This window comes from Castor canadensis, chromosome 7, assembly GCF_047511655.1.
Source record: "Castor canadensis chromosome 7, mCasCan1.hap1v2, whole genome shotgun sequence".
Classification (NCBI taxonomy): domain Eukaryota; kingdom Metazoa; phylum Chordata; class Mammalia; order Rodentia; family Castoridae; genus Castor; species Castor canadensis.
In genome coordinates, this window is record NC_133392.1 from 109319555 (window position 1) to 109343233 (window position 23679).

At 39.7% G+C, this 23679-nt stretch overlaps 1 protein-coding gene across 9 annotated transcripts in view; it reads right to left on the bottom strand.

Moving 5' to 3' along the window:
* Dnajc6 (DnaJ heat shock protein family (Hsp40) member C6) overlaps window positions 1-23679 on the bottom strand; it is a 132231-nt gene that overhangs the window by 18040 nt on the left and 90512 nt on the right. For all 9 annotated transcript variants that reach the window (XM_074079870.1, XM_074079872.1, XM_020183961.2 and 6 more), the window contains 11 exons: window positions 21737-21887; window positions 20564-20613; window positions 20308-20456; window positions 11503-11625; window positions 7424-7557; window positions 6079-6273; window positions 5091-5208; window positions 3629-3708; window positions 2613-2806; window positions 2425-2505; window positions 17-451 (listed from right to left, as the gene is read on the bottom strand). In XM_074079870.1, the coding sequence (XP_073935971.1) occupies window positions 17-451; window positions 2425-2505; window positions 2613-2806; window positions 3629-3708; window positions 5091-5208; window positions 6079-6273; window positions 7424-7557; window positions 11503-11625; window positions 20308-20456; window positions 20564-20613; window positions 21737-21887 (1710 nt within the window). The remainder of the gene's footprint in view (window positions 1-16; window positions 452-2424; window positions 2506-2612; window positions 2807-3628; window positions 3709-5090; window positions 5209-6078; window positions 6274-7423; window positions 7558-11502; window positions 11626-20307; window positions 20457-20563; window positions 20614-21736; window positions 21888-23679) is intronic.

The following is a 23679-nucleotide window of genomic DNA, read 5'->3' on the forward strand; positions in this document are numbered from 1 at the left end:
CCAGGGAAACAATTACCTTCTCCCACTCGAAGGGTTGGTGACGCGGAGGTGGAGGTGGTGGAACGGCGTGGCGTTGACTGGGTGGATCCGGGTCCACTAGGATGAAACACGTCCTCCACCCCTGACTGTCCAGCCTGGGCAGGACCAGCCGCACCTCCGCCGCCAAATAGGTCACTCAGTAGTTCAGAATTGGTGGGAGGAGCCGCGGGCGGAGAGAAGTTCTTACTCAGGTCGGACCCCTCCAAGCCCAGAAGGTCCACCTCTTCCGCAGGTGGAGGGGCAGCTGGCTCCTGCTGCTTTTTGCTGGGCCTCTTGGCTCCGTGATGTTTGTCACCATTGGCATTGCCGTGCGGACTAGAAAGGGTTAGGAGTTCATCATCCGATTGCTCACTTTCCTGATTCACTAGTGCTGCGTGGTCCTCCTCACAGAGCGATTTCTCTGCTTTCTGATCTAAGAAAAGCCAGTAGGCCAATAAATGGTTACTAACAGCAGCATCTCAATGCTGAGTATTATTACTATTATTAATTGCCAGGCACACTGATAGGTACTTTGGAAAACAACAATAGTAACTCCAAGTTTCACTGACTTTTAATTTTCCAGGTGACTGCAGGCAAAAGCAAGCCCTTTCTGTAGTCCAAAGCAAAATGACTCACACACTACTAGGTAAACAGAATGGCTCTGCTTCAAATCATCCTTTAGCCATCCCAAAAGCAAACAGATGGGCCCAGGAAGAAGGTCTCTTGTGGGAAAAGAATGGAGAGCCAGGGAGTGACTTGCCTGGCCCTACTTCAGACAGTCTTCACAGAACTTTGTTATTTAATAACACATTCCAAATCAGGTACAGTCCCACACCCCTCATCCTTAATTCTGAAATGCAAAAGGCTATGGGAAAGGAAAGGCTTTCCTACCTTCAGTGTAAATTCAGCTGGCAAAAAAAACCTGATCTTAATATGCATGATTACAGGTTGTTCTCTGAGCTGCCACTGGGGATGTTAAGTAATAGATAACTTATGTGCCATATCACCTTTATAAAAATGCAAAAAGTCTGCATTTCTAAGCATATCTGGCTCAGAGAGGTTCAGGTAAGAGATTGTGCACCTGTGCTAAACCTATTTCAGAGAGTGACTAGACACATTACTTGTAAATTACTTACTAAAATGGCAATGGAAAGAGTGAAGTTTTATTAAAAGCCCTTGCTGTGAGGAAGGAAAGAGGTAAGGAAAACCAAGAAAGAGCTGCAAAATCCACGTGCTGTCTGGATTTGACTCGGTCCTCCAAGTTTGAGATGTTTTTGGTCCTATTTCTCAAAATAAAATTCTGAAAGTCTACTTTTAATTCAAAGGATTTTATGAATAATTGCTTCACAAAACACTGAAAATTGCTATATCAACAGAAGTAGTATCTTACATTCACAAATCAGAGGCAGATCAAGAGAACTTTAGCAAGACCATCCCCAAAGTCTTATGTAATGTCCTGACTTCTCAATTTCACACCAAACTTTGCAGTTAATCTCAGCAAATTCTAAAGCAAGAATGTGTGTTCACGTGCATGGAAGCAACTCTAGGAATCTCTCTGTTTATCTCAAACTAGCAAAAACGCTATGTCTTTATTATTATCTCCTATGTTTGTTTTCAACAAAAACGGAAAACAAGAGGCTGGAACAGGTTCTGCCCAGAAGCTGGAGGGGTGGGGAGGTGGCACAAACTATGTATACACATGTAAGTAAATGTAAAAACAATAAAATAAAAGGAGAAAGTAAAAAAAAAGAATGGCAATCTACAGATGGTTAGCAGTCTGAAGTGATATGTTGAGAAGAATTCTGAAAATCTCTCCAGGGTCAGGAGAAAAGAATACGGTGATGGAGCCCTGATTTCTGCTAATGGTTTTAAAGCAAGTAGCAGAGATACAAGTCAAGTGTTTGTTTTCCCTATGCCAGGTAAGCCCCCTTCTGCCTTGCCAATGACTACAGCAAACTGGGAGAAACACTCGACTTTACATTTTTAGAATATTTAGTTGAAGACAAGAAATAGACTCCTTTATTGATGTCTTTGTGTTGTCAGCAGTCTAAAGGGAGATCTTAGAAAATATCACACTTATATGTCAATCTGGAAAAGATGTGGTCCAGAACACAGTGTAGAGAGAGAATGTAGGATTTACCATAAGAAGGTCTTTTGCATGGAGTTGAACAAAGGGAGTTGCCTCATCTGAAAAAGTAGTGAAAGGTGTGAAACAAGGAGGAAGGAATCTGGTTGAGTTCTAAGTGCTGTTTTAATGTGAATTGCTTCAGGGACTAAATGTCTTTTAAAAAGAACCACCTAACTTAATCTCATAATCAGCTAATCCTATAATTTACGGAAATACTTGGAAGAGTGTGAAAGGGGGTAAAAGAAAGGGAAGGGAAGGGAAGGAACTGCTTGGAGTACCTTGCCAACAGAGAGAGGCAAAGAAGCCACCTTGCCCAACATGCCTGGGGTTGTCTGGAGGGATATCTATTGGAGCCTGTCCTGCAAAACAAAAGGCCATGAGGCATCAATGAAACACAGGAAATAAGGCAATGTAATAAGAAATACCAAGACTTTTCCTGAAAACCAAAACCAGCAGGTATCCATACCTCCCAAGGCCAGAGTATCTTGATGTTCCTGGTGAGAAGAGAAGAGAATGCTAGGGTTGACATCTTTTGTGCAGTAATGCTCCCATGGTGGGGTTAAGTCTACCGCTTTGTCATGGGGCTGTAGTTCTACATCCAACATCACCTGAAATAGCTGAGGATATTTTTCTGGTACATCACATGCATCCAATTCAGGCCTAAATGGAGATTTAAAAGAGTGACACCAGTGAAAAACAGTGGAACCAGAATGATGATCAGCACAGAAGTGATCTTAGGATGACTTTTAGGTTAAAAGAAACTCATTTCTAGGGAAGACTCAATTGTTAACTAGGTATGTTGCTTTGCTTTTCTGTGCCTTGGTTTCCTCATCTAGAGAAAAGAAGAGAATAACACCTGTTCAAAGAATTTGGACACTAATATATGTTAAATCATTCTGGAAAACAGAGCTGATACATCCAGCCAGTATGCACTAGCATGGCCCATAGCCACCATTCTGAGCCCTTGATTGTCTACCCCTATCCTGGTTTACGCAACACCCACCTTTCCCCAGCTTCAGCCACCCTGCCGACTTTCCTAGCCAATCTATGATATAGCAACTAAAGAGCAATGTCAGATGCAAAGGGGTCCTCTTGTGGTATGACCTCAGTGGTATGGCCAGGCATCCATTCTAATGGGTCATGGCTAATTACACACGATTGGTTGAACTGCCATCCTGTGGCAAACACAGGGATACACAAATGCAAAGGATCAAAGTCATAATACATTGTTCCCTTGTGTTCCCTCACATAGAATTTTAGACCATTCTGGTTGAAGTGTTTGATCCATTTGTACCTCTTAAGACAAATCATACTTAATTAAAAGATTTAAAAAACAGCCAGCCTCTCAGTACGGTGAAGCTACACTCAACAGTCCTACTCCAGAACACAGGACTCTGGGAGACACTGCAGCATGGCACTAAAGAGGCTCAGAGCTTCACAGCCATACTGGTGAGAAAAGATCTTTGTCTAAGCAGCACTTACTTGGTGAACTTTAAAACTGTTGTGTCCAGGGGTATGAATCCAGAATGGAACTGGAGCTGGAATATCTGTGTGTTGGTCACCTGAAAATATGTGAGAGAAGCACATTACAATCCATGAGAGAAAAAGGAAAATCTGAAGGTCTAGGGACATGGCTCAAGTGGTAGAGCACCTGCCTAGCAAGTGTGAGGCCCTGAGTTCAAACCCCAGTTCTGCCAAAAAAGCGGGAGTAGTAATCAAACCCAGAGATCGTATTTTGGGGAACCATATTTCTACAGCTGATTCTTTGTTTTCTATGAATACTAAATGATCTCCCAGCTTCCTTTCTAGCCTCTACCCTCTGTGAGCTCTGCCTCAGCAAGCTGGTTCCTCGTTTACTGATGTTCCATGCTTACGCCTTTTCCCCAGGACACTGTTCCAGCCAGTCTGAACTCATCCTTCAAGGTCTACCTTGAAGGTCATCATGCTCTCTGTAGATTATCTGGGCCACCACTGGCTAAAACAAACTGTTCTCATTACAGCACTTCATCTTCCCTTTAAAATGGTACTATGGATACTTGGACATGTAAATTTCCCCTCTAGGCAGAATTTCTTAAAGGAAACAACATAGCCTCAGTCTAGTCTATCCTAAACATGTAGGCAATGGTTGGAACAGAGCATGAATTCAGTAAATATTTGATTAATTAAAACACAATCACTTGCAACACCATTCCTAGCATCCAGAGTGGCAATAACTCAAATATCTATCAACCGGTGGCGAGATTAATAAAATGTGGTATACAATGGAATATTACTTAGCTATAAAGGGCAAGAAAGTACTGATACATGCTGTCACATTGATAACCCTACAAAATAATATGCTAAGTGAAAGAGTCAGCTGCAAGAGACCACATATTATATGATTCCATTTACACGAAATGTCCAAAATATATTAGGACAGAAAGGAGATGGGGAAAGGAAAATGAGTGGTAACTGCTAATGGGTACAAGGTTTCTCTTAAGTCAGGTAAAAATGTTCTGGAATTTGATAGTTGTGGTGGTTATGCAACCTTTTGAATATACTTAAAACCAATGCACTGTGTACTTTAAAAAGATGGCTTTTATGTAATGTGAATTTCATTTCCGTAAAAAACTAATTTTTTCACATCACATTCTTAGTTGAAATCTCACCCCTTAAGCTAATCCAAACAGAACACTGTAAGAAAGGCACAGCTTCTAAAGAACATGGCAGGGTAAAAGTTCCAGGGCTACCACAGCAATCACGCCAAGGACTTTGGGCAAGTAACAAGCTCTCTGACTCGGTTTCCTCCCCTATAAAATGAGGGAGATGGATGTAAACATCTTTACAGGCTCTTTCTTGTTCCAAATGCAAGTTACTAAAGCCCAAAGGACTGGGAGAAGAGATTCAGAAGTACCCTACTAAAATCTCAGAGGAGCTAATGCCATGATTCTTTGTGAAAGCTTACCTTAGCCTGCAGCCGGCTCCCGATGGTTGACCTCAAGTGGTACATAGAAACAATCACGTCTCCTTGTACAGTGATGTTCAAAGGAATGAAGATTTTTCCATCTTGCACACGGTATTCTCTTGAAATAGACATCAAAATAGACATTGGAAGAGAGTCTAATATGGTACAGTCACAGAAATACAGGTATAGCCCTCTGTGGCTCTGACCAAAGGACCTGTTTGCCCAGGCCTGGACCCAAAAAAACACTTCCTATTTGAGCAAAATCAGGAGTACAGTCAAAGGACTCCTAGGTGCAGACTGGTTCTACAATGGGAGAGCACTGGTCTGATGCAGGCCCTCTCCATCCTGACTGGACTCCAGGTAGTGTATCTGCTTATCAGACCCTTTCTTTTCTTCAAATGCATCACCCTTCATATGCTTAGCTTTTCCTAATCTTAAATAGTAAAGGTAGGTAAAGGGAACAAAAATCCAACCAAGATCTGTTTAGAAATAGAAATGCCATGCTCTATGAGGGTCTTGAATGCTAATCCCCCAATTCAACCTATTCCCAACTAATTTCATTTTATGTTACCACCCATTCTCTTCTCTCCAACCTCTCCAAGACCTCCCACTGGCATTAGGGATCCTATAAGTTCTTTAATTAAATCACCATCTACCTAACTGTTCACCTAGAAACCTCATTCATTTCTGATTTACCAAATTCCATCAAAGCCATCTCCTTCCTAAATGTCTCTGTTCTCCTACCTCCATTGTCTTAATGCTTGCTATAGTTCATGCCAGTTCCTTAGCCTATAGCACCATTCGATGTGAAAAGGAGCTACAACATCCTGGGATTTAGTTGGGCTTGTCTATGATCACTACTGCTGTCAATCTTTTTTTTTTAATTAGTCATTTCACAGTGCTATAGTCCTGCAGAAAAAATATAATCCAATTTACATAGGAATTGACCAGTACACAAGAAGAAGTGAAGAAAAATATCATAACTTACTTCATTCGTTCAAAATCTGTGCAGGTTGAATATATTTTGGTTTCTCCAAGCAGAACATCACAGTAAGGGCGACATCCATTTCTCTGCTTGTTGAAAAAAGGGATTGGACTGACAGTGATCGCCTTGATGGTGAGAGGCTTGAAGTGAGGACGGTAGGGTTTGTCTGCCAGTAGGTCACACATATAGCCCAGATATCTGAAACATGAGATTGCTATTCTGTGAGGCCCATCACACCAGAGTAAATGAGCAATCTTTGCTATGAAGTTTGTTGTTGCAATAAAAATTTACTAGCATTAGCAAAAGAGAAAGCAGAGTTTTTATCCACTGACACCATTATACTCCCAAAGACCAGATAAAGGGGTATTTATTAAATAAAAAAAAAAGTTTATAGGCACCAAGCGTGATGCACACCTGTAATTCCAGCACTTAGGAGGCTGAGACAAGAAGATAGAAAGTTCCAGGCCAACCTGGGCTACATAGCAAGAACCTGTTGCCAAAACAATAAATGAAACAAAAGCTTATGGGAGCTTTACACTAGCTCAATATCTGAACACCTATTCCTGTTTTATTCAGCAGATTAAGTTTATCAACAAAATGCTGATTTGGGATAAATTTTAGGATTTTATTATCAAAAGTACTTCCTTTGTTATTACTGTTGTGCTGAGGGTACTTGTGATGCTTACAAAAATTCTTACAATATATCAGATATATCATAGTTGAATTCACCTCCTTTATCATTCTCCTTTATGAAGTACTTCCAATTCAAAAAAAATAAGAAGATGCAATTTAAGTAGGAATAAAGGAAATAAATTATGACTATAGGAAAGGAAATTAATCAGTTATCCTTTGTCCCTATATCTCAGTCATAAGAGAAGTCTGTCTTAAAACTTATTCTCTTTTGAGTTTCTTCTTGTTAATCATGTCTCCCACATGATGATCACCAGGGGAAAGTATAACCAGCTACTGCTTGCATTTCAGTGAAGATCTAAATAATGAAACAAAAAAGGGACTGCTCTTAGGGCTTGGGATCAGAGACAATGGCATGCCTACATCAATCAGGTATTTTAACAGACCTGGGCAAATCTGAACCGTTGTCAGTCCAATATTCTCTCCTATAAAATGAGGGAAGTAGACATAAGTATTCTGGAAAGTTTCCTTCTCATTTTAAAATAACCAACTTTCATATAGGGGTTTTAAAAACTATATGAAAACCCAATATCCTAATCCAGTTTAATTATTTCCACAGATCAGCATAATGCTAAATGTTCCTATGAGACAGATGTCAAACAGTACATGGTACCCATTGGGCCACACTTGCACCAACCATGTCCCTAGCTTACTATACCTCCTGTGGGATGGCGACAGTCCAATTCCTGGTCGCTTTGCATAGAGCAATCGAACGGCGGGGCCAGGAGTAGAGTAGAGATTACAGAAAATAAACATAGCACCAACCAGAATTGACGATGCCGCCCGTCCATCCTGTCAAAGAAGACACATAAACTCACTAGGAGCAGATCAAATCTGAGAATACCTGTACTTGCAATTCACAGAGAAAAGGGGTAGGGTGGGGGCGGAGTGGATCCTCTTACCTGGACGTGACTTTCATTTCAGAATTGTTCATTTGAAAACCAATATCTTTCCTGGTTTTCAAGTCACAAAGCAGCAAGGGAAGGCTTTTTTTCCTTAGGATAAAACTGACTATATATTTACCCAAGAAATCCAGCAAAATTAATTTGACTTGCACATATTTGCTGAAAAATAATATAATCTTCAAAGTAACTTTGGACTTACTGTATCCAACTATTAGTTGGAGGCTCTTGGTTTAGGACTGGAAGTAAAGAGCTCAGGTTAGGTAAATGCTGCTTGTTGGGATGCTATATATATATATATATATATATATACACTTCACTCAAAGTATGTTCCTACTCAATGTAAAAATTTCACCTCATTCAATATAATCTGTTATGGACTGAATCCCTGTGTCTTCCAACCCCATTGTGATGGTATTAGGAAGTAGAAATCTGGGGGTTAATTAGGTCATGAAGGTACCGCCATCATGAATGAGATTAATGCCCTTCCAAGAAGAGGGCTTGCTCAGCCTTTCCCCCTCCCACCACCCTCCCTTCTTCTCTCCTCCACATCTCTCCCTCTCCTTCTCCCTCTCTCTGCTTTCAGCCATGTGAGGACACAAGGAGATGACAGACATCTACCACCCAGGAAGAATCCCTGATCAGATACTGGATCTGCAGACACCCTGATCTTGGGCTCATCGCCTCCAGAATTACGAGGGAAAAAATCCTCTGTTTAGGTCACTCTGTCCATATTGTACTTGTTGTAGCAGCCTGAGTTGACTAAGACAACAGTTAGTAACTCTCCTGACAGTTGGTGACTCGGAGTCTTTTAGAATACTCTAAGTGATAAGGATATTAATGCTACTTGAAGTGGCCCACTCCAGTTTACAAAGTGTTTCCTTATACTGAATGTGTTGAATCAAAGTCAATTTCTCCAGGGCTGGTAGCAGGGTTCAGGTGATAGAATTCTTGCCTAGCAAGCACAAGACCCTGAATTCAAGCCCCAGGACCATCAAAAAAATAAGTCTATTCCTCCACAGTTTTTACTCAATGATTTTCATTCTTCCTTCTGTAAGAACAAAAGAATAAACCTACTTTTCTCACTGTGAGAGCCCTTAACACATCAGAAATGCTTTCCCTTTCCACCAACACTTCTGTTTTCCAAGTTAGAGCAAGCCTAATCCCTTTGATTCTTCCTCCTTTGACATTCCATTCTAAGAAATATTATAATTTAGTGCATTTCCTCTGAACAGACTCAAGTTTTAAAACATCAGCCTTTAAAGGTGCTGTCCAGATGTCAAACGCAAAATGTGAAATGAACTCTGAACAACTAGAAAAGAAATATCACCTTCCTTAGTCTGGACACTGTGGTTTTATAACATAACCCCAGGCCAGGTAAGTACAATGCAGGCTAAGTCACTTCATAAATTCATATTGATCTCTGTATCCATTAAAACCCCTAGTTCTTCCTCAGATGATCTGTTAAGCTAATAGACAATTATGCTTAATCTTTTAGAACAAGAATTCTGGGCTATGCATTTAATTTCACATTGCTAATTTCTGTTAAACAACCAAACTACAAGAATGATTAAAATCCAGGTTGACTATGTAACCATCTCAATTATGAAAAAAACCAATAAGCTTGATTCCACATCTTCATCAAAGTTATTGATTTATAAAAGTAAATTTTCCCATAAGGATGTTGATCTATTAGTTACCTACCTTTAGAAACAGATATTTGGTCATAACCTAATTTAATATGTAGCAATTTAACCCAAATTTCTCCATCTTGACCATAAGAAACTAGGAAAACTCATGCAGGAATTCAATAAACTATCTCACCCAGTCTGCTAGCCTTGCTTCACAGTTGGTGTGTTGTTTGTGTTCACGAGTCCATATGGACTCTTTTTTTTTTTTTTTTGAGGAGTTAAAAATCATCTGTGCAAAGATTCATTAGAATTTTTGCTTTGAAGTACCATTAGGCTCCCTAGCCAGGACCAACTTCTTCCATCTTTGAGGGGAAATCCCCTCTCTTCACTTGCCTGGTACGTCTTCTCATTCCCTGATAGAACAGGGAAGCCACAATTGCTTCTCCAAGTGCTTTCACCAATCTGCCACATAATTTAAGTACTATGAAACCCTCCTACTTTCTCACTACCTATCGGCCTTGTCCTAATTATCATGTTATCCCCTTCTTGCTTAATATTTAGTCCTATGAAAAAAAAGAAACAGAATAAAGGTGTGAGGATTATACCTGTGCCTCAAGAATTTGTTGTTGGCCTTATTCTGTATACAACTAGAAGAAAGTAGTTTTTCTCAAACATCATTCTCTTTAGAATTTAGCCTTCCTGACACTCTCAATGAGTCCATGGTTCTTGGATATGTGTCCCTTCCTTCTACTTATCGTGCAGTTCTTTCTAAAAGTTTTATTTTTATTAAAGGACTGGTATATGCTTGTTATTTTTTACGAATGTGGAGTACACATAGGGCAAGTTGAAGCAGTCGTCCATAGCTTCAACTCCATTTCCAAGACTGGTATAGACGTCCAACTCAGATGTGTCCTTTATAATGGAAGCCATAGAACATATTGTCAAACCACAGTTTTTTGTCAGCCTCTTCTCTTTTCTTCTTCATGGGATTTTTATTCTTTATGCTTGTACCATTCGAACTGGAAGTCTGAAGTCTTTCTTGAGTCATTACACAGTTGTCAGACCCAGGCCTCTCTGAAGTTTTAGAAGATTTTTGAGGGAAAATTACCAATGCACTTAAGGCTGTTTTGTGTCTGAAAAGTAATCCTGTTCTGTTGTGTAATCTGCTGTGCCTACAAAAGGAAAACCTTATAGCCTTTGACATTAAATTCTTACAAACACCAAGTGTTTTGCCTGATTGCCAAGTATTTGGGACTTGAAATAGAAAGAAAAAAATGTTCTTCAACTTTCTTCCCTGCCTCAGCCAGCTGGCTCTCAAGGAGGAGGAGGAAAACAATCCAGTAACATCATAGTAAATATATATATATATGTATATATACATATACCGAAGTTGTTAAAGCAGTAGATTATTTCCAGTGCTTATGATCAGACTCCATTGGTGCATTCACTTGTTTATATACTCAGTCACTTATTCAAACCCTTTGTGCCTGAGTTACAAGGGTAAAAGAAAAGGGGCACAGTTCTTTTCCTTTAAGATAATAATCTAGTGGGAAAGCAGGAAGAAGAACAGCTTAGTATGACACAGTATATTAAATGCCACAGAAGATGTTTAGATACATAATAGAAATGTCTGTCTTGTGAAAAATACTCAAGAGATTAAGATTTCACTGAGTGTTGAGCTTTAAAGGACAGGTAAAATGCCTGAGAAGAAGGGTTGGGGAAAGGGACTCTAGGAAGTTAAGAGCCAGAAAAAAATCATCAGTCCCATTGGTAACTGCTCTAAAATGCAGTCAATCTATGTAACTACTTACAAGGGCATACATGCCTTTTTTTTAAAACTTATTTTTACTCAAAGGAAAGTAGTAAGAAAAAAATAAACATGCCAATATGTTCATGTCAATTTTATTCATACAAAACTCATTCTTACCTGTGTACCCACAGCTCTTGCTTCTACCTCCTTTTTTTAATAATATTTAGCATTTTTATAGTCTCCAAGTAATGTAGTTTATGAATATATCTGCCTCTCCCACTAGTACTCAAACTTTTAACAATTCTTCCCTCCTTTTTACATCCTTCACATTACCAAACTACACAGGGGCTCAGTAAATGCTGTTGAACTCAAATGTTACCTGTCCACCATTCTGGATAGAGCCACCATTTCTGACCAAGCCAAACCACAACCACCAGCAACAAAGATGACTCACCAAGCAGTGGACAACGCAGACGTTTTTGGGATTCTGTAGCAGCCAATTATACATATTCCGACACACAGCAAAGAGGTTGTGCAGACTTGGGGCCTGCCTAATGGGCCAACTGCATTCTGAGACCTAAGGGAACATAGCAAAAGGAAATGAATTCCCCCATCAACTTACTCCCAAAAACTGGTATCACCCCAAATGCCTTCTGGAACTGACACTACATCTTCTTTTAATATAGCCAGGAAGAGTTGGGATCAGGGTCTAAATGCAGAAAGAACAAAACTTAATACCTTAATATTTTATATTAAAAAATCCATTTCAGTAAAGATACGAAAACACTTTTAGGATATATTTTAAATTAAATTAGGCCATTTATACATCATACCTGCATATTTCTAGTCTCTTAGATAACATAGAATTTGGTTTCCATTAAGTATAAATGTTTTGACTAGATGTTTAACTATAGGATCATCTTACAAATCCTGCTCTATTCCTAATTTTATCTCAGCTCTCGTGATAATATGGGAAGTGCTGTATAGTAAGCAGGCTTATGGACGAGTCTTATTTTTCTCTTTGAGTGAAGGGACCCACAACTCCACAGGCAAAATCTTTTGTAGCTTCATTTTTCTTTAACATTTACATTCATTTAACATGCTAGATGGCATCAACTACGTTCCAGGAATGCTGCTTGGCCTGACCTATACAACAGTCAGATGAGGCAGGTATGATCCCCACTTTTTAGGTGAGAAAGGTGACTCACAAAGGTGATTTGTCCCCAGCCACACTGCTGATCAGAGCCAGCACTGCAACCCAGATCTTCTGAATATTAATCACTGGGCTTTAGCAGCATGCTGGTTGAAATTTATCATTTGTTGAAAAATACTAGGCCTAACCCCCAACTGATTAGATATTTACTAATTTAACTGAGAAATAATAAGGAGGATCTTAAACTCAGACAAACTTCATAATACCTTTAGATCTTTCTTTTGTCATACAATGTGCTGAACAGTACCTCCCCATGTACCTCACAGGGTTGTGGATATTCCACAGGGTTTATCTTAGAATCTGACATACAAAAAGTGATCCATAAATGTTAGCAATTACTATTATTGTTTTATCAACTAACTACCAATTCAAAGCTCTGAAGTCAAATGCATACTGCTATGGATTAAAAAAAAAAATGAATGAAGCCCTGACTGGTGAGACTACAGACTGAAGGGCCAGTCTGAAGGTAGGAGAATATTTGAGAAGCTGAGTAGCTCTCAGATGTGCATTTTTCCAAAGGTCTATCAAGCTATCACATGGAGAATGGTGATAGATGACAAGGGATTAATGGCAGGGAGACCAGTCAGGAAGCTGTTGAGGAATTGAAGCAAGGGATGATGGCGGCTATAGGCTAGCTGAGTGGCAGTGTGTACAAACATACCTGAGGGACTCAAGAGACAGACAGGAAATGGAATACCTGTACCCAGACTTCATAACTGATCATATGGTGGTAGTGTGCACATGGAGAAGAATCTACTTAAGAGGAAATGGCGAGAGGAATCAAGGATGATGCCCGTGATTCTTGCTTGGATGACCAGACAAAAGAATAGAAGCCCTGGTCGTGGTGACACATGCTGGTAATCAGTGAGGCAAAGAGGATGAGGCAGGAGGGTCACAAGTTTGAGGCCAGCCTGGGCTACACTTTAAAAGCTGGCAGAATGACTCAAGTGGTAAAACACCTGCTTAGCAAGTGTGAGGCCCTGAGTTTAAAACCCAAGTACAGAAGAGGAGAAGAACAAGGAGGAGGAGGAGGAAGAGGTGGAGAGAGGAAAGGAAGGAAGGAAGAAAAGAGAAAGAGGTATTATTTACTGAGATACAATTCTGAAGAAAGATCAGGTTTTACATAGATGACTTCCTCAAGATGTGCTCTTCAATGCCAACACCACTGGCCTAAGAAAACCCAAATGTCTCAAATCCCTTATGTTAAGCATTTGGAAATGTCTTTGGTTGGCTCTTTTCTAGTCACCAGATAGCTAAAATATAAATATAAGTGGGAAATTATCTGTGGTCTCTGTAGTACTAACCCTTATTCTTTATGGTCAATTTGTAACTTTTTTATGTAAGATGATTGTGGGGTGAAGGAGACCTTTCAGATTACCCATATTTGCGAACATTTGGGGATGACAGGTATGCTTTATTTAATGAAGTATTTGAAATGTTTGATGTGACTACAACCAATGCAGGGGTGATCCACTATTGGGTCTCTGTCAATTGGCTTGCACAATGAAGCCAACACGACTCAATGTGGCCTATTTCTGACCCTTTCTTTATCTCCAGTATATTCCCGATTGATGATTTTTCAAGGGATAGAAATGACTTACCGAATGAAAAATTTTAAAAGTGCAAAGATAATTTATGCTGTCAGAAGAATTACAAAATATATATTTGTATAAACGGTTTTGCTATACAATGTTTCTCTTCCCCTGGTAAACTCCTGCTAATCTTTTAAAACCCAAGTTCAAGTGTGCTCTCATCTCTGACACTTTTTCTAACACACACACACAGAAGCGATCAGTTTTCTACTAATGTCTTTGTCTATTTTCATCTATTACAGTTTTTGTTTTGCTTTGTTTGGCAGTTATGGGATTTGAACTCAGGGCCTCTCCTCTTGTTAGGTAGGCGCTCTACTACTTGAGCCACTCCACCAGCAACATGGATAATGACAAAGGCTGAGTTTTCACCCTGGATTTACCACTTACTACTTCTCCAGGCCTCAATTTACTTGTGTGTAAAGTGAATGTGCATATTATAGGATTGTGGTGAGGATTAAGTAGCACAATGGAAACACATTTAAATGCCAGATATCTTCCTGATCTATAGAATTGGCTGTTTATGTCTGTCTCCCTCTGTAGTACCTGAATTCCATGAGAAGAGAGACCATAATGTCTTCATTTTTGTAACCTCAGCATCTGTTGTCCATGTGTTGCAGAAGGTAGGTACTTAGTACGTATTTGCTGAGCAAATGAATGAGTGAAAGAATAAAGAAAAGAGTCCCTTTTGGCATCTCTTTTTCTAATAAGACTTGTCTACATGTACTACATCTTCAGAAAGGAACAGGTGAATCAAATTTGTTGGGTTTTTAAGATTACAACAGAGAAAAAGTATACAAAATTATTTTGCCAGGCAATATTTTTAAAGGTTTTAAAACTGTATGCTACCCACCCACACAGCAAATATCAACACCTGTAATATGTCTCAGCCAAAAGTTGGCTAAATTGTTCTTAGCACAATAGGCTAACAGCTCTAGAATTGTTAAGTCAATCAAGCAAATAATATTAATTTAAAGTATTCCATAATTATATGTTCACTTTTCTATGTAATTATACACCATTAAGCAAACACATAATTAGAATTTTTTAAAAGCATGTGCTCTTTCTAAAGAGGGAAAACACAAAGATATAAACAAAACCCAAACAAAAAGTTTTAAAGGAATTGAATTACGGCAAGCTCTCTCTGCAGCTCTGTGCTTATGTGCTAAGCACGACCTCTGGCTATATGAAACTTTATTGCCATCTCAGCCTCCCTGACCCCTGGAGTCGCAAGCATCAGAACATCTTGTCAATTACAAGGCTGTTATGATCCCGCCCAGTTGGAGAAGAGGCCACACCATCACCAGAGATGGGTGCCATTCCACCGTCACCTCTCTATTACCCCAGCACAAGACAGTATGGCCAGAAACGTCCCACATTCTAGGAATGGAAGCAGGGTGACAGAGAATCAGTCTGGTGTATCATATCCAGATATGATGTGCCATATCATCATCTATTATTGCCAGTGTTAATCATAGTTACCACTTACTGAGTGCTGGCTCCATGCCAGGCACTGCTAATCAAATTTATTCCTTACAATAAACCCACAGACAAAAATTTAAGAGTACTTGTATGCTAGGTACTCTTATTGTCCTCATTTTACACAAGAGATAACTGAGTTCAAAGAGAGGTGAAGTGACTTATTCAGGAAGAGGAAGAGTTGAGAGGTAAATGTAGGGTAATTTTTTAAGTTTAAAATTTGTGTAGATTATAGGATTTTGTTTCAAAAATGATAAAAAGTAGTTTGTGTATTCCCTCCTGTACTATCCTGTCTAATGGTTATTAACAAGAAGTCCATCTTGCCATTTGTACAAGGTGATAGCATCAAGTGGTAGCTATATTTCATCAAGGTAAGAGCTTCAGTTCACCTAAGGCAGCAAACTAGGTTGTGGGATCCTTGCCCCTGGGCTCCCAGGCTAAGGGAGCATCACTATTTCCTGTCCTGGCACTAGTGCATGGAGTCAGAGGGAGAGATGAAATGTGAGCTGTATGGTCATTCCTCAATAGACATCGCCTCACCACTCCCAAACCTAATCAAAAACCACTGGGCACTATGGGGACCTCTTCAGTAGACTCTGGAAGGAGAAAGGGGGAAGATAGTGACTTTCGGTCATAAGCCCTTTAAGAAGCCCAAATTGATAGTACATTTTCCAAAAATCAAATTGTTCCCAAAGGTGAAGAAATCCTATGAGACTGTATGGTTCAGAAATAATCAACATGAAAGCAGAGTCTAAAAGAGGCAGCTGGACAACTGGCTTCCATGCTACTGACAGGGTTCCTTCCTTATACTGTGTCTTTCCTGGACAGGCAGAGGAAGAGTGGGAGAGGGTCAAGGTAGCACTGGAACAGCATTACTCAGAACTCAGTAATGTTAGGGAAAAGTTAGACTTCATGCCCTTTCATCTGCTTTTGGTTTTGTTTTTGTTTTCAATGACAATGCCAAGAAATGAGTAAAGTAATGGTTCTTTACTCTGGGGGCGTGGCTACAAACCTTTGCAGAAGCCAAAGCAATGTACACACCCATGTAGTGGATGGATACAGGTTTACATTAGCTATAGGTAGTGAAGATGGCTATACAGCACTGTGAACATAATGATACTGAATTTTAGACTTAGAATGGTTAAAATGACAGCCTTCATGTTATATGTATTTTCCCCCAATACTGATTTTGAAAGTGGAGGCAGATGCTTAAGTTCTTTGAAGCCCACCAATGCATCTAAATATATAGTGGATCTGCAGGTCATTTTAACTTAGAATGAAGACTATCTGATGTAGATAGTACATCTCACTGGTCTCTGAGACTTTACTGACAGCACCAGTACCTTTCATTCCTTCAGGTAGATATTGGCTGTGAAGGATCATCAAAAAAATTGATGTTATACCTCCTGTGCAATCCTGAATAGTCATTCTAGTACTTCACTTTTGTTTTGTTTTGTGTTGTGTTTTGTTTTTTGAGACAGGCCTTCCAAGTACTGGGATTACAGCATACACCACTATGCACAGCAAGCACCTCATTTTTAATGTGAGGCCATCTGCCATGAATTGTTTTGAGTTGAGTCCTCCGCCAAAGTGAGACTAAATGGAGTTCTATTTTAATTTGGCCGCATCCTATTACATATGCAAATACTAAGAAAACTGCTATGTGATTATTTCATATAATTCCTATCAACTCATATGGCTTCTAATCATAAAACTTAACCAAAATATGGAATGACAACTCTCAGCAAAGTAAAATCTTCCTGGAAACAGCCTGTCTGTGCCACAACCACCTGTATTCCAAATATACAATCACATAATCAAAGTACAAAGTGACTGAGTTCAGTTTTCAAAGCATAGAGATAAATGGCATAGACAGAGCCAGACTCTATGAGTCTAAATAAAACCAGTCCCATGTTAGGTCTTTTCCAACATTGGTTATTTATAGAAAACTCTGCTGTCTACATTTATTAAAATAAGGTTTAATTAAAGACCCAGCCCTTCACTAAATAGAAAAGAGGAAGGAAGAGTTCCAATTCTCAAGGACTGGAAGGTAACAACCAAGAAAACTTTTCTAACTAATGCAATAATGAGATGCAAATCCATTCACAGTTTTAGGGGGTAGGAAAAGAGATGTACCCGAATCAAAACAGAGCTAAGATAAAAATACTAAGGCTTTGGGACTGTCTAGCTAAAATGCAACTGAGGGTTAAGGGAAACAGGTCTGATGGTCCACCTTCATTCTGACAAGTTCTGAAACTATCTGGGAACAGCACTGGATGCAGCACAATCCTGTGTTTTAGGGGAAAGAATTGAAAAAGCCTGTGGCATGTGGAAATCATCCCCTTTGTGAAGTTAGGCTAACAAAGAAGAGAGTGAAGAGTGTGTGGCACCCATGGCTTTTTAGGGAGAAGGTGTAGTTTATGCAAAGGGACTCGTGTGCGTGTGCGCGTGTGTGTGTGTGTATACTTATGCACCCTGGTTGGAGTATGGATTTGGGGCAGTGAATTTGCATTTATTTTATTTATTTTATTTATTATTTGCATTTGCCTTTAGAATTTCCTAGGTTCTCTCTTGAACGAAGTGTAGGTGCCTTGAGAACAAGATACCTACGGTGTTTAACAATTCTTAGCACATTTGCTCTGTTAAGAAATTTTTAACTCCAAAGTTAAAAGTTGGCTCAAGTGGTAAAGCACTTGCCTAGCAGGCAGGAGACCCTGAGTTCAATTCCCAGTACTGAAAAAAAAAGAAAGAGATGGCCAGGGGTGAGGAGGTCATGGAGAAAGCTGGGCATTATTTCATGTATCAAATAAAATAAACATACTCCTTGCTCTTCTAGGGCAAGTGAGAGCAACCTAGGATAGATGCTCAGTATGTAATTCTTGGTTCCTTTGATAAATTAAGCCTAATCACAAAATCTCTAGTTACACACATAGATACCTTTCTTTAAAGATATATTTATAGAGATTGCTTTTTTTAAAAATACTATTCAGACATCTTCATATATATAGATATATATGAATGTTTCTATAACAATGTTGTGTGTTTACTTATGACTGGGGGCATGACTTAGGTGTTAGAGTGCCTGCCAAGCAAGTGCAAGGCCCTGAGTTCAAACCCCAGTACCATACACACACACACACACAAGTATTATATCTATATTTACTAATAGAGGAAAAGTGTTCCAGATTCTCACAAATCTTTCGAGATCCAATAAATTCTCTACAAAATACTGTGTAGGGTGGCACACTGTCTTTCAATTGTAAAAACAATGGCACTTAGTCTCCAAACAAGAAAACCAATTTAAAGATTTTCACTAAGCTAGAAACAGAATATCTAGCCACATTTTCATCTGATGTTAATTCACCTGCTCTGAATTACATAACAGATGAAATAAAAATTGGAAGGTTACTTTATTACAGTGGATTTTAAAGCACTGCACTTAAAAACTCCATTACAGAACGTTAATGTAGATCCAAGTACTTCAGAATGGTTTCATCAGTGTTTCTCAAAGAGTGGTACGCCCAGAAATAGCAAGAGAAACACCAGGAAGTTGTTAGAAGTGTATATTCTTACTTCAACTGTGTCCTATCAAATCAGAAATCTGTGCTTAACAAGCCCTCCAGTATAACTCTGATGCATACTGAAGCCTGAGACTGTTCTACAGACATGCTGAAAAAAAGTCTTTAACAAATGCTCGCATCTTATTGCATATTAATTAGGACAGGGCAGGCTCTTAGAGAACATATGGAACAACGTTCTTGAGTATTTTACAGATACGGAAACTACGGCAATTGGAGATTATCAAGGGCAATTGGAATTTGGAGCAAAGTGTGTTCCAGTGTAAAGCTGAGGTCCCCGGGACACACCACTGATGGCCAGCTATCATTTTGTGTGTCCGAAATCAAGTCCCACTTTTGAACTTGAAGGCCATTTCTACTTACAGATCCAGATGAACTGGCAGAACCAATCATATCAAAATGTGAAGCCAAAAATATTGAAGAAATTTTTGAGAGAGAAAAACCTTTATTATAGTGAATAAGAATTTTTTTTAATGGTCAGAAATATCAGGATCAACACCGGAATCAAACTTAAGCCAGTTCTCATAATTCCTTAACCACCCTGAAACTAGGAATTTTTCTCTCTTTTATTGGAAAAGCCCCTGTGAGAAGGGTAGCCTAGCTTTTCGCAGCAGTGCTGTGAGCTCAGGGTAGTGGTTAAGAACACAGGCCTTTCTATTTGCTAGTTGTAGAGTCTCTAGCCCTTAATTCTCAGTTTTTCCACCTCTTCAGAAGACTCTTTTTTTCTTTTGGCAGTGATGGGGTTTGAACTCAGGGCCTCACGCTTGCTAGGCAGGCACTCATACCACTTGAGCCACTCTGCCAGCAAGGTTCCTGAATTATATGCAGTCTTGTACATAACATTCTCACTGTAGTGTGAATGCTTTCTAAATGTTGACTGCTGCTCTCACCATCATTAATATTAGCAATAGTATTACCAAACCTACAGAGTGGACCATTTACACACTATCCTTCGTTTTTGGAAGAGGCACCTTCCAGAAAGAGGCAGAATGTCAGAAATATATTTCTATTAGTACTGGTGTGTCTTTACTGGTCTAGCCACACTGTCTCATCCTGATGCACACATGGGAATAAGGATGATAGTGCTACAGTAAGGGCAGCTAGGTATCTAAATGGAACCTCATGAACAATGTACTAAGGAGCAACCAGCCACCAAGTGATTTGGCCCCAAAACTTTGATGGTATTTCATTGATAGACACTTTTATGAAAGTAGTCTCACTTAAGGAAAACTTCAGAATATCTCAGAATAGCATGATAATCGTGGTGTGGATAGAAGTGTCCAGAGTTTACAGTTTTTCAGCTTCATGTGCTTAATGGCAAAAGCTTTGAGGAACACCTAAGAGGAAACAATGCCCTGTGATGTCTTCAACAATACTATCCCAGGGCTCAGATTCCTTACCCGGCTGTGAAACTTGGCAGTTCGGTAAGACTTGGGCGACAGATTATAGACTGTGTAGTGGTCAAGATGTCTGGAATCCAAAAAGCTCCGAATGTCATCAACTTGATTTCTGAATCCTATGTCAACATTGTCCATAGGAAAGGACATCACTAGGAGAGGTTACACAGAAAGAAAACAGGTTAAAAAGGTCTGCAGCTGTGATAAGCAGCTTTTGAAGGTTGAGTGAAAGAACAGATAATAAACATAAGGAACTTACCAATAATTCTGGAGGTAACATAAGTGAAGTCTAAATCTCCCTTTGTGTAGCTAAAAACAAGACAGGAAAGAGTACTCATTAAAATGACCCAAGTATGCTAAGATTTCTCTCTCTCCATCATTGCACATCATGAACTGGCACCCTTCTGTCTGGCACGCGTACCTTGACTCTTCTCAAGCCCTTCTCTCTTAACAAGGTGGCTTCATTGAGAGAAGATGGCCCATATCCTAAGGGGTACAAATATACCACTCCAATTTGTGCATTCCTTACCCCATGGATGCCTCTTCTAGGACAATCTCAGAATAGCATCACTGCCCCTACTTATTAACACTGATTGTTGCAGCCTTTCTGCTTACATGGAAATCTCTCCTCTGGCTGTGAGCAGCTAAGAAGTTGGAGAAGAAGCGATTGAGAAAGAACAAATGACACCCTTTTTCTGTCTACCAAGATCCTGGCTGGGAATTGGAGAAAAGAGTAAATTTTGGCTTTGAAACAAGATTAAAATGTTAATATATTGGATTTGCACTTGAATTTCTGATTCAAAACCGCACATTGTAAGTTAAAGTAACCTTACAATTTTCTAATACTTAAGAATGAAAAATAATTCACATTTTTATAAGAATTTTCATACAGTGAAAGAGTAGAAGGCTTCTCCCACTAAATAAAATTTAAAGGATAAGGAGGACACAAAAAGTTCTGTTTTGATTACAGTACACACGTATTGCTTATTCAGATCGCACAGGCACCGTTAATCTCATTTAATCCTTGAACCACCCCAAGACACAAATCTTATCAGGGTATGAAAGCACAACTCAGAAAAAAATAATAAAAATAAAGCTCAGAGAATTAATTAACTTGCTTTAGGTTACATAGTTAATAATCACAGACATTTTATTGAAACCCCATTTTTTTACTGTAAAGGCAGGAATGGCAACCATCACACTCTAACGTACCAATCAGCTGAGTCTTCCTCCCCCCAACACACACAGGGTGTGCTTGCATGTTCTAAAGGACTCAACGTCACGGCTTTAGTGACATTTCTCAGTTGACCTGATCTCATACAATGAGACCATAATAATAATACTCTTTGAGTCAAATAACTTGAGTTGGCAAGCAACCAAATCCCTTGGGCACATGGGACCCTACTCACCTAACCAGGAAGGATATGCATACCTGGCAACAGATTGTATGACTCTAGAAGATGTGTCTTTGAGGGTGTCTTTCAAGTTGTCCTTTAGGTTACTAAAGAGCCTCCCTGCACCACCTTTTACCATGTCGAAGAGACCTCCCCCATAGCTAGGCTCCATGTCTGGAGACGAGGCACCTACCAAGAAAAAAAACAGAAAAGGCAGTGATAGCACAGGTCACACTGAGAACCAGTCCCCCGTCACTTCTAAAACACTCATGGGCCATCTTTGGGTGTCAGGGAGAGAGTCCTTGAAATTAGGTCCTACTCTCAGAGCTTATCGATTAAGTTATAGCAATGCTACCAGTCCTCAGAGACCAAGGTGAGTCCTCAGTGAATCCCAGGAATAGGTACCTGCAGGGCTGACTGCCAAATACTGTAGCCACTAGGCACGTGTGGCAATTGCACCCTGAAAATGCAATTAGGCCAAATTGAGACGTACCATAAGAATAAAAAAGAAACCAAATTTCAAAGCATTGGTGCAAAGGAAAAATAAGAATGGAAAACATCTCATTAACATTTTTACGTTGATTACATATTGAAATGATAGTATTTTAGAAATACCGAATTAAATAAATATTGAATTAAACTTCAATCAATTTCATCTGTTCCTTTAGCTTTTGTTAACAGGGGTACTATGTTGCTTAGGCTGGACTTGAACCCACCATCTTCTTGCCTCAGCTGGGACAAGAGGTATGTGCCACCACATCAGCTTTAGAAAATCTTAAATTGCCTACATGTCCTGCACTATACAACTTTCGGATAGTCCTGCTCCAGAGAGACTACCAAGGAAGGGCAGCAGGCAGCTCTAGTGAGTCCGGGGCCTCCTCTGCCCTTTGAGGGAGCTGACTGTTAGAAGCTTCATTTCATGACTGTCCCTCATGGCAATAGCTCACATCTGTCCTGGAAAAATACCTTCTGAAAGGCTTTGATAAGAGGCTATAGGGTGGCTACTGGTGCTATTTGCTAAATGTTTTAGGTTCTCTTCATCAAATTGTACTTCCTGGCCCCTATGGTTAGCTCCAGCGCAGGACTTCTCAGCCTGAGCACTACTGACACTTGGAGACAAATACGTCTTTGTCAGGTGGTAGGGGAGTGTCACCTGCGTCATAGGCTGTTTTTGTACTATCTGATTTCAGACATCCACTGGGGATTTGGAATGTATCCCCTGCAGATATGGGGGTAGGAATACTCTATTTTGTGATGTGACTGGCTACTATGAAATGATGTATCTTTTATTATGCTCATTGGTCAGAAGCTGTTTTTAAAATGGCATTTCAGATGTCTGCTACATTTAAATGTTCATATAAATGCCTATAAATACATGTTGACTGTCGTATTCTTCCATCCTGATCACAAAAGCTATTGATACCTAAGATATCACTAGGCATCTATGCGAAAATGAGACTGTATTAGAAATTGCAAAGAATAACAGATGCTGGTGAGTAAACAAATGAATGGACACACTGACAAGCATTAACAGTGTCCATCACTTGCTAGGTTGTCTTTTGAGAGGAACCTTTCTTGGACTTTATGACAGTACAGTTTCTCATAGTTGGCAAGTGTTCATTATTTCCATCTTACAGATGAAGAAATGGAGGCTCCAAGAAGGGAAATGGCTCCTCAAATTGCTCAGCTAACCAAGAGAAGAGCCAGCAATCCAAACCCAGGTGTGTGCAACTCCAAAGCCCCAGCTAATCTACCGTTTCCCACTGTTCTACAACTCCACACCAGCTTATGATTCTAACAGCTGCAATCAGTCTGCCCTACTGTCTTAAACACAACTGCTCCTCTCCTAATCCTTGCTCTCCTCCAGAGAGCAGCCTGCAAGCAGCCTTACATCTGGCTGCTTGCAGAAGCAGCTGCCCAGCAACAAGCGCCCTCATAAATCACTGCACCCATCAGATCAACCTTACCAATCTCATGCTGT